At 56.5% G+C, this 11026-nt stretch overlaps 1 protein-coding gene across 2 annotated transcripts; it reads left to right on the forward strand.

Moving 5' to 3' along the window:
- Window positions 1-259: 259 nt before the first annotated feature.
- DLL3 (delta like canonical Notch ligand 3) lies at window positions 260-10168 on the forward strand. 2 transcript variants are annotated; one of them, XM_003270370.3, is made up of 9 exons: window positions 260-404; window positions 553-840; window positions 1990-2047; window positions 4338-4580; window positions 5592-5809; window positions 6748-6970; window positions 8582-9161; window positions 9376-9460; window positions 9798-10168. In XM_003270370.3, the coding sequence occupies exons 1-9, from the start codon at window positions 336-338 to the stop codon at window positions 9801-9803; spliced, it is 1770 nt and encodes a 589-aa protein (XP_003270418.2). In that variant the 5' UTR covers window positions 260-335; the 3' UTR covers window positions 9804-10168. The 2 variants fall into 2 exon arrangements, with proteins under 2 accessions (XP_003270418.2, XP_030653294.1); XM_030797434.1 differs by having other exon boundaries at window positions 9376-10168.
- The last annotated feature ends 858 nt before the right edge of the window (window positions 10169-11026 follow it).

Here is an 11026-nt window from a genome sequence, read left to right on the forward strand (position 1 = left end):
GCACCCTCCGGTAGCTCTGGTTCATACCACACACACAAAATCTTAAAATCACGTACAACCTCACACACAGGCTTAGCCCCCCAACCCCACCCCACCCCAGCCACACACAAAGTCGCGGGATCACCCACTCATGACCTCGCTCGTGCCCACGACCACAGACGGAAGCTCGCTGTTGCTCCTGCACGCTCCCCTTCCCCTGTGACCGCCCCCCCGCCCCGCCTGCCCTTGGTCCCTTGGGGCCGGGTAGCTGCCTGAAGGGGCGGGGCCATTCTCTCAGATATAAGGCTTGGAAGCCAGCAGCTGCGACTCCCGAGACCCCCCCACCCCACAAGGCCATGGTCTCCCCACGGATGTCCCGGCTCCTCTCCCAGACTGTGATCCTAGCTCTCATTTTCCTCCCCCAGGTCAGAGCCAGGTGGGAGGTGGTGTGGAAAGGGATGAATGCGGAGGGGAGGGGTGAGTGCGACCTGAAGGTCCTGGGGAGGGAGCGCGGGGCGGACGGGAAGCCTGGGTCCACCCGGCCGCCTCACCCTACGCCCGTCTCCGTCCCAGGCACGGCCCGCTGGCGTCTTCGAGCTGCAGATCCACTCTTTCGGGCCGGGTCCAGGCCCTGGGGCCCCGCGGTCCCCCTGCAGCGCCCGGGGCCCCTGCCGCCTCTTCTTCAGAGTCTGCCTGAAGCCTGGGCTCTCGGAGGAGGCCGCCGAGTCCCCGTCCCCGTGCGCCCTGGGCGCGGCGCTGAGTGCGCGCGGACCCGTCTACACCGAGCAGCCCGGAGCGCCCGCACCTGATCTCCCACTGCCCGATGGCCTCTTGCAGGTGCCCTTCCGGGACGCCTGGCCTGTAAGTGCTGCCCCCAGGGGACTCCCGGTGCTGGAGGCCTAACCCTGCCAGCGAAACCACCTTCTCTCCCCTCCAGCTTCCAAGACCCTAATCCTGCCTCCCAGGGGGTGGACGAAACTCCCAGACCAGTAACTCTACCATCTGGAACCCCACATTCCCAGACCTCTAAACTCTACCCACTGGGGATTCTAAATGTTCTGATTCACCAGCCCTGGATGCTGGGACCCCAAATTCCCAGAATCTCAAACCCAAGCTCTGAAATCCTAAACTCAAGGAACCCTATCTCTGCTCCTTGGGGATCCCTAAAAACTGGGGTCCTCATCTTTATCCCCAAACCTCTCACACCTTGTCTTGGGGACCACTAATATCTTCTCTCTTTTTTTTTTTTTCTGTCCTCAGTTCTTTCAATTGGGTCCTGTATTAATTACTCTTTCACCTCCAAAATCCTATCTCCCACCCCCACAACCCAAAGGCACAAAGATGAACAGACCTGTATTGCAATTCTTGACCCTTGTGCTTTTGGACAAGTGACTGCCTGGTTTCCAGCCTCAGTTTCCTAAGCTTAAAAATGGGATCATCCTGGTACCTCACAAGGGTCCCTTTTGAGCGATTCAACCACATCTCTTGAATAAAGTGCTTACCACGTAGTAAGTGCTCAATAAGGCAAGCCATGTCCAGTGGCTAACCCTGTAATTCCAGCACTTTGGGAGGCCTAGGCAGGAGGATTGCTTGAGCCCAGCAGTTTGAGATCAGTCTCAGTAACATAGTGAGACCTCGTTTCTAAAACAAAAACAAAAACAAAAAACAAAAAAAAACATAACGGGGCATGGTGACACCGTGTAGTCCCAGCTACTGGGGAGGCTGAGGTGGGAGGATTGCTTGAGTCTCGGAGGTTGTTGCAGTGAGCCATGATCGTGCCAGTGCACTCCAGCCTGGTTGACAAAGTGAGACCCTGTCTCCCCCACCTCAAAAAAAGCCACAGATGTCATTCCTTCCCTGGGCTGGTCTGGTCCCTCTGGGAATTGTCCCTTGCTTGCTCAGTCCGCAGCAATGGCCATCACCCTCCATTCCTGAACTCTGGCCTTCATTGAGTACTTACCCTAACCACTGTCTTTCATCTTTCATCTCCCCCTTCCTTCACCCAACCAGGGCACCTTCTCTCTCATCATCGAAACCTGGAGAGAGGAATTAGGAGACCAGATTGGAGGTGAGTGTCTTCAGTCTTGGGACTGGTGGGGAGCTGGGGCCCACGTGAGACACGGGGTTGGTGGTGTCGTCTATAGGTCTTATGATGTCATCACAGCTCCTGGGATGTGGTGCCGAGTGTTGACAGCTCCAGGGCTCTTGGCATCTCAGGCACAGAAATGTCCCTGGTACTGGATGTAGCAGTCTGTGGTTCTGGTACCAGATGAAGTAGGGGAAGCTCTCTTACTATCAAGGCCTCCAGAGCAGGGTGTAGCATTTCACAGCCCTACTTTATCATCTGATGTTGAGAGCTCAGGGTGCAATATGAGTTACTTCTTGTTCTTCTATGTGAAGTTTTTTTTTTCCCCAAGACAGAGTCTTGCTCTGTAATCCAGGCTGGAGTGCAATGGCATGATCTCAGCTCACTGCAACCTCTGCCTTCTGGGTTCAAGCAATTCTCCTGCCTCAGCCTCCCAAGTAGCTGGGATTACAGGCATGCATCACCACACCTAGCTAATTTTTGTATTTTTAGTAGAGACAGGATTTCACCATGTTGGCCAGGCTGGTCTCGAGCTCCTGACCTCGTGATTCGCCCACCTCGGCCTCCCAGAGTGTTGAGATTACAGGCGTGAGCCACCACGCTCGGCCCTTATGTGAAGCTCTGTCACCTTGTCCATGTGGAGGTCCCAGGGAGCCCTGTGGGATGTTGGAGCTTCACCAAGGAGAATACTGAGTAGAGGTTCCTGGGAGGGATATAGGGCATTCTTATCCTCAACTTGGGAGACTCTATTGCTGTGTAAGGCCCACAGTGGGGGTTTTGTCGCCACTTTTTTTCTTATTTTTTATGGAGATGGGATCTCGCTATGTTGCCCAGGCTGGTCTCGAACTCCTAGGCTCAAGCAATCCACTGGTTTTGGCCTCCCAAAACGTTGGAATTCTAGGAGTGAGCCATTTCTTCACCGTTCTGATGTAGAAAGCTGTGTCACAATCTTGGGGGGTGGCACCTTTGCCTTCAAGAATGTGTCACTCTCCCAGTATCCCAAGGTCTCAGGTAATGTGGTAACTTATGGTCTAGTAACTGGGGTCTCTGCCACTATTTTTATATAGGAAGATCCGGAGGCACAATTTAGGGGTGTTATGACCGCACTTCAGACATGTTATTGTTCTTTGGCCATATAGAGGTACCAAATGTCACAGGGTGTTAGAGGTCTCATCATTACTTCAATTTACAAAGATCTGGGTCAAGGCCGGGCGCGTTGCCTCCCGCCTGTAATCTCAGCACTTTGGGAGGCCAAGGCGGGCGGATCACGAGGTCAGGAGATTGAGACCATCCTGGCTAACATGGTGAAACCCCGTCTGTACTAAAAATACAAAAAAATTTGCTGGGTGTGGTGGCGGGCGCCTGTAGTCCCAGCTACTCAGGAGGCTGAAGCAGGAGAATGGCGGGAACCTGGGAGGCGGAGCTGGCAGCTCCGAGATCCAGCCGAGATCGCACCACTGCACTCCAGCCTGGGCGACAGAGTGAGACTCCGTCACAAAAAACAAACAAACAAACAAAAACAGGCCAGGCGCAGTGGCTCACGCTTGTAATCCCAGCACTTTGGGAGGCCGAGGCGGGCGGATCACAAGGTCAGGAGATCGAGACCACGGTGAAGCCCCGTCTCTACTAAAACAAAAAAACAAAAAAAACAAACAAAGATCTGGGTCAAAATACAGGAGTATTACGGTTTCTATGAGATAACTTTATTTTTTACTTTTATTTTTTTGAGAGGGAGTCTTGCTCTGTCACCCAGGCTGGAGTGCGATGGTGCGATCTTGGCTCACTGCAACCTCCACTTCTGGGTGCAAGTGATTCTCTTGCCTCAGCCTCCCGAGTAGCTGGGATTACAGGTGCGCGCCACCACGCCTGGCTAATTTTTTAAAAAATTTTTTATTTTTAGTAGAGACGGTTTCACCATGTTGATCAGGCTGGTCTTGAACTCTTGACCTCAGGTGGTCCACCCGTCTCAGCCTTCCAAAGTCCTGGGATTTCAGGCTTGAGCCACCATGCCTGGCCAAGAGAACTGTTACCTAGGGTACTAGAAAGGACCACGACATTGCAGGTCCCTGGGTGCATTGGGGAGTTCGCGGCCTTGCTAAATAAAGTAAGGAGGGTGACTGCCATTCTACTCGCGAGGTCCAAGAACCCCCGGGCTCCATGAGGGTGTTTTGGCCTCGCTGGGAGGTTCGGGGAGAATGCGGCCGGGGCGCTCCGTATGCATCCATGTTCGGCCGGGCCCACCCCAGCACCCCTCCTTTGCCTGTCCCCGCAGGGCCCGCCTGGAGCCTGCTGGCGCGCGTGGCTGGCCGGCGGCGCTTGGCAGCCGGGGGCCCGTGGGCCCGGGACATTCAGCGCGCAGGCGCCTGGGAGCTGCGCTTCTCGTACCGCGCGCGCTGCGAGCCGCCTGCCGTCGGGACTGCGTGCACGCGCCTCTGCCGTCCGCACAGCGCCCCCTCGCGGTGCAGCCCGGGACTGCGCCCCTGCGCACCGCTCGAGGACGAGTGTGAGGCGCCGCGTGAGTCCTGCGTTCGACCCCACCCCGTCCCAGCCGGGGACCCCGGGCCCTCCTGAGCGTCACTCGCGGCCCCCAGTCCCCTCTCACAACCCACTCACCCTCTTCAGGGTACTCTAGAGTCCCCCACCATGTACCCCGGGCACCCCTCTTCAGGGAGCTGGGGAACGCGCTGACTGCTGCGGATATACCCCAGACCCCGCCCACCATCCAGCGGCCACCTTCGGAGAAACTGAGGACCCTGGACCTCTCTCCAGCCCTGCCTTGCTCCTCGAGCCCCCTTCCCTCTCCCAGCCCTCTTGTTGCCCCAAATCGGAAGCCCACGTCCATTTTCTATGCTGGCACCCTCCAGTTCCTTCCCTAACCCACGCTCACACCCTGTCCTGATGCTAGGACTCCAAAGCTCTTCTAATTCTGCGGCCCTCCCGACTCCCACTCGGAAGCTTTGGAATCTCCTCCCAGTCCACTCTGGCAGAGGGGCCCTCCATCCTCCCTCCCTAGGGTTGCCAGCCAGAACCCGTGGCTTCTTAAAGCTTGGAATTCTTCAGACTTCTCCCCAAATTTCAGAGCCCCACCAAGGCCCCTAGGACTCCCAGGCTAATCCAGATCTTCTCAGAGCCACCCTAATTCAAGACATTCCTATCTTCCCTGAAAGGCCAGGGGTCCCCCCACCAATCCCAAATCCCCTCACTGTCTCCTATCCTCACGATCTCACCTGGGTGCCCCCGTCCCATCCTCCTTCCAAGAGCACAGACTCCAGCCCGATGGCCTGGGTTCACATCATCACTCCTCCACTTCCTAGGTGGGCTGGTCACCTCGTCTCTGTGGGCCTCAGTTTCCCTATCTGTAAACGGGGGTGGGTCACAGTACCATCTAGTCCCGATGATTATCTGTCACAAAGATGAAGTGAGGTGGCTCAGGGAACGTGCTCAGAAACCTCCCTGCTTTCCATCTTGTCCCTGGTCCTCCCCGACATTGGTGTTCCCTTTCTCTCTGCCTCTCTGTCCCCCATAGCGGTGTGCCGAGCAGGCTGCAGCCCCGAGTATGGCTTCTGTGAGCAGCCCGGTGAATGCCGATGCCTAGAGGGCTGGACTGGACCCCTCTGCACGGTCCCTGTCTCCACCAGCAGCTGCCTAAGCCCCAGGGGCCCATCCTCTGCTACCACCGGATGCCTTGTCCCTGGGCCTGGGCCCTGTGACGGGAACCCGTGTGCAAATGGAGGCAGCTGTAGTGTCAGTGTCACCCTTCCCACCTTGTCCTGCTTAGTACTTTACCCTGGGAGCCACAGCCCTCTCCCTGGGGCTCCATGAGACACCAGCCTGGGGAGGAGATCTGGGAATAACTATCAGGGAGGTCTTTCTGGAGGCACCCAGCCTGCATCTGGGGCCTTGAAGTAGGATTAGGTGATGGGGATGGGACTGGGGAGAGCAGGCTCAGTGGGTGGCCCCGAAAGATGTGGGAGTGGAAGTGATGAGGAGCCACGTGGGGCCACAGCTGCCCCTACTGCGGGACTGAGAACGATTCAGGGCCCAAGGTAGTGGGCGGTGGGGCCAAATAGGTTGGAGATTTGGGATCTGCGGGCACGGGGGTGGAGACATCAGAGAAGGCTTCCTGGAGATGGCCCGGGGCTGGGGCTTCTGGGACGTGATTAGAGAGGGTGGCCAGGTGAGTGGCCTGCAGGGAGCAAGGGTGCAGAGGTGGCAGTGAGTGAGCCTGGCATGGAGTGCTGGGATAGAGTAGGGTCCAGTGTGGGCCACCTGGATACTGCCACACTCAGGGTTCAAATACTTAGGGAGAGGCCCTGGGAAGGAGAGATCCAGAGAAGGCTTCCTGGAGGAGGTGGGCTAAGATCTAGGACCTCCCAGTAGGACTCGTCAGTGTAGACAGAACCGAGGAGGGCAGACCAGGCAGGCAGCATTTGGTAGGCAAAGGTGTAGTGGTGGGAATGGGGTCACTCTGGGTCCCCAGAGCCTCCTCCCTGTGGGGTCACATGGGCAGACACAAAAATGTGGACTGGATGGAGGGGATGTCGGGAGGACCTCCTGGGTGGCCCCTGCACAGTGGGACTTGGGACTGGACAAGGAGCAGCCCCCAGTGGTTAGGACTGAGGAGGGGGATGGGATTTTTCTCCAAGGAAACACCCTTCTCAAGTACTCTTGTCCCTGCCCAGGAGACACCCGGGTCCTTTGAATGCGCCTGCCCGCGTGGGTTCTACGGGCTGCGGTGTGAGGTGAGCGGGGTGACATGTGCGGATGGACCCTGCTTCAACGGTGGCTTGTGTGTCGGGGGTGCAGACCCTGACTCTGCCTACATCTGCCACTGCCCACCCGGTTTCCAAGGCTCCAACTGTGAGAAGAGGGTGGACCGGTGCAGCCTGCGGCCATGCCGCAATGGTGAGGCCTGGAGGCCTGAACGGCGGCGAGGGATGGGGGTGGGGGTCCTGCATGGCTCAGACAGTCCTGGGTTGGAATCCTGGCTTTGACTCTTCTAACCCTAGGGCCTGGGGACCTGACCTTCCACCCCCAAGCCTGTAAAATGGGCAAGGAGACATTCCCTATCTCATAACTATTAATATTTACTGAGAATTTACTGTGTGCCAGGCCCTATTCTAGGCACTGAGGATACAGCAGGGAATGAAACAGACAAAATCTCTGCCCCCGCCTGATAGAGCTGAGGTGCCTGGTGTGCTGAGGATAAGCAGGGAAGCCAGTGTGGTTACACTGATGAGATGAGGTCAGGGAGGTGACTGAGGCACATCTTGTGGGACCCCCTGGGTCACAAGAAGGGGAACTTTCACTTTTCCCCTGAGATGGAGCCACAGGAAGGTTCTGAGGAGAGAAGAGACCTGATATCGGTGCTAAAAGATTAAATGCGGCCCGGCACGGTGACTCACGCCTGTAATTCCAGCACTTTGGGAGGCCGAGGCGGGCGGATCACCTGAGCTCAGGAGTTGGAGACCAGCCCGGGCCACATGGTGAAACCCTGTCTCTACTAAAAATACAAAAAATTAGGCGGGCGTGATGGCAGGTGCTTGTAATCCCAGCTACTCGGGAGGCTAAGGTGGAAGACTCACTTGAACCCGGGAGGCGGAGGTTGCAGTGAGCCGAGATCGTGCCACGGTGTCCCCGCCTGGGCGACAGAGTGAGACTCTGTCTCATAAAAAAAAAAAAAAAAAAAAGATTTAATAAGATCATGAATGTAGGCTGAAGCAGAGAATTGCCTGAACTCGGGAGGCGGAGGTTGCAGTGAGCCGAGATCGCGCCACTGCACTCCAGCCTGGACGACAGAGGGAGACTCCGTTTCGGAAAAAAAAAAAGAAAAAAAAAAAAAAAAGATCATGAATGTATGAATGTAGAGGGCTGGCTGTGTATCTTCTTGCGAGTGAATACGATAATTCTCTCCCAAACACTGAGTGTTCACTCTGGGGTGTGTGGTACTAGGGACACTGCACGGACCAGGACATCTCTGGGCCGCACCCTCCTGGGGGTACCAGCCCAGAGGGGAAGACAGACACCCTCAGACAGAGCCCAGGGTGGGTGGTCAGGGCTGTGATCTGGGAGCACAGGGCAGTGATCAGGGCTGGGATGGAGGAAGGAGCATCGGAGTAGAAACCTGAGGGGTGGGCTAGGGAAGAGAAAAGGTGGGAAAAAATGTGAGAAAAGGAGGAAGGGAAGAGAGGAGGGGTACTCTAGGCAGAGGAAGGCCAGAGGGTTCAAACACATAGTTCTGGGAGCTGTCTACTATTGAAGTATGATCGAAGCCGAGGGAAAAAGAGACAAGGGCACCGAGAGCCAAAGAGGTGGAGCTGAATTAATTATTCCAAAACTTCATTAGGTAGAAAAGAAGCGAGCTGGCTTTCCTGGCACACTCCAAGACGCTGGCCCTTGAGTTAGAGACAGAGAGAAAAAGGGGACCCCGTGCAGCGATGATAGCGCTGGGAAACAGCGCGGGCAGGTGGGTCCCCGGCTCCCGGACTGCGCCCTCTGACGCTCCCTTCCCCACAGGTGGACTCTGCCTGGACCTGGGCCACGCCCTGCGCTGCCGCTGCCGCGCCGGCTTCGCGGGTCCGCGCTGCGAGCACGACCTGGACGACTGCGCGGGCCGCGCCTGCGCTAACGGCGGCACGTGTGTGGAGGGCGGCGGCGCGCACCGCTGCTCCTGCGCGCTGGGCTTCGGCGGCCGCGACTGCCGCGAGCGCGCGGACCCGTGCGCCTCCCGCCCCTGTGCTCACGGCGGCCGCTGCTACGCCCACTTCTCCGGCCTCGTCTGCGCCTGCGCGCCCGGCTACATGGGAGCGCGGTGTGAGTTCCCAGTGCACCCCGACGGCGCAAGCGCGTTGCCCGCGGCCCCGTCGGGCCTGAGGCCCGGGGACCCGCAGCGCTACCTTTTGCCGCCTGCTCTGGGACTGCTGGTGGCCGCGGGCGTGGCCGGCGCTGCGCTCTTGCTGGTCCACGTGCGCCGCCGTGGCCACGCCCAGGATGCTGGGTCTCGCTTGCTGGCTGGGACCCCGGAGCCATCAGTCCACGCACTCCCGGATGCACTCAACAACCTAAGGACGCAGGAGGGTCCCGGGGATGGCCCGAGGTGAGGGGCTGCGCCGCAGACGAACGCCTTGCGCTGCTGGCTGCTTGTACCCATCTCCGTGGTGCAGTTGGCCCGATTCCCCGATGCATTTCCCTCCCTGGTCGGTTTCTCCTACCCGGTAGCTGGCTTTGGGTCCCCCTTTGTGATGGGTAGGGGAAAATAAGATCTGAGAATTTAAAGGGTCTGAGTTTTTCTTCTTTTTTTCCTCCCACAGCCCGTCCGTAGATTGGAATCGCCCTGAAGATGTAGACCCTCGAGGGATTTATGTCATATCTGCTCCTTCCATCTTCGCTCGGGAGGTAGCAACGCCCCTTTTCCCCCTGCTACACACTGGGCGCGCTGGGCAGGGGCAGCACCTGCTTTTTCCCTACCCTTCCTCGATTCTGTCTGTGAAATGAATTGGGTAGAGTCTCTGGAAGGTTTTAAGCCCATTTTCAGTTCTAACTTAGTTTCATTCTATTTTGCATCCCTCTTGTCGTTTCGAGCTACCTGCCATCTTCTCTTTGAAAAAGCTATGGGCTTGAAGAGGTCACGATGCCGACTCCGCCAGAGTTTTTCCACTGATTCTACTCTGCGGGGAGGCAGGGGAGGCAGAGGGGCAGCCTCTCTAATGCTTCCTACTCATTTTGTTTCTAGGCCTGACGCGTCTCCTCCATCCGCATCTGGAGTCAGAGCGTGGATTTTTGTATTTGCTCGGTGGTGCCCAGTCTCTGCCCCAGGGGCTTTGGAGTTCAATCTTGAAGGGGTGTCTGGGAGAGCTTTACTGCTGCAAGTTGTAAATAATGGTTATTTATGTCCTATTTTTTCTCACCCCATCTCTCCAGAAACACCTATAAAGGCTATTATTGTGATCAGTTTTGTCTAACGAGGCTGAATGCTTTGTATTTGGTGTTGGGGCTGAGGGGAAGAGATTTTGTCTCCTGAGGAGAATAGTAGACAGGACTCTTGATGTTGTAGGGGTCTGAAACGACTCAAACTGCCTTAAATATAAAAGAATTTATGGCTGAGTGCAGTGGCTCACGCCTGTAATCCCACTGAACCACTGAGTGAGATCAGTGGCTGAAGCAGGAGGATTGCTTGAGGCTGGGAGTTGGAGAGCAGCTGGGCAACAAAGCGAGACCCCTATACCAAAAATTAAAACAAAATTAGCCAGGCCTGGTCCAGGTGCACCTGTAGTTCTACCTGCTTGTGAAGCTGAGGCCGGGAGGATCGCCTCAGCTCAGGAGTTTGAGGCCGCAGTGAGCTATGATCACACCACTGCACTAAACCCTGGGCAATACAGCAAGATCCTGTCTCTTTAAAAAAAAATGTATTAGTGGCTGGGCGTGGTGGCTCACGCCTGTAATCCCAGCACTTTGGGAGGCCGAGGTGGGTGGATCACCTGAGGTCGGGAGTTGGAGACTAGCCTGGCCGGCATGGCAAAACCCCGTCTCTACTAAAAAACACAAAAATTAGCTGGGTGCAGTGGCAGGCACCTGTAATCTCAGCTACTCGGGAGGCTGAGAATCGCTTGAACTCGGGAAGCGGAGGTTGCGGTGAGCCCAGATTGTGCCATTGCATTCTAGCCTTGGAGACAGAACAAGACTCTGTCTCAAAAAAAACAAAAACAAAAAAACGTATTAGCTCATAAAATGGAAAAATCCTAGGGGTAGATGTGGCTTCCAGCAGCAATGGACTGGGACTCCTGATCTTTCTCCAGTTGCCTCTTCTTACCCCTTGATTGATTTCACTGTGGGCAGTCTCTCATTGGCCCTGGCTTGTTGGTAGGCCCTCCTAAACCAGTTGCCAGGCAGTATGGCTTCCTCTGATTTGGCCAGGCTTGCTCATTTGCCTGTTGTGTGGTAGGAAGTGACATCAGCCTGCCC

Source organism: Nomascus leucogenys, chromosome 17 (assembly GCF_006542625.1).
Source record: "Nomascus leucogenys isolate Asia chromosome 17, Asia_NLE_v1, whole genome shotgun sequence".
NCBI lineage: Eukaryota > Metazoa > Chordata > Mammalia > Primates > Hylobatidae > Nomascus > Nomascus leucogenys.

What these genes read in the sequence shown, in the direction of transcription:
- DLL3 (XM_030797434.1), top strand. Translation starts at nt 336, where the DNA reads ATGGTCTCCCCACGGATGTCCCGGCTCCTCTCCCAGACTGTGATCCTA. An exon ending in CTCTCATTTTCCTCCCCCAG is followed by an intron (nt 405 to 552) that starts GTCAGAGCCAGG and finishes TCTCCGTCCCAG; the next exon opens with GCACGGCCCGCTGGCGTCTT. An exon ending in CCTGCGGCCATGCCGCAATG is followed by an intron (nt 6,971 to 8,581) that starts GTGAGGCCTGGA and finishes CCTTCCCCACAG; the next exon opens with GTGGACTCTGCCTGGACCTG.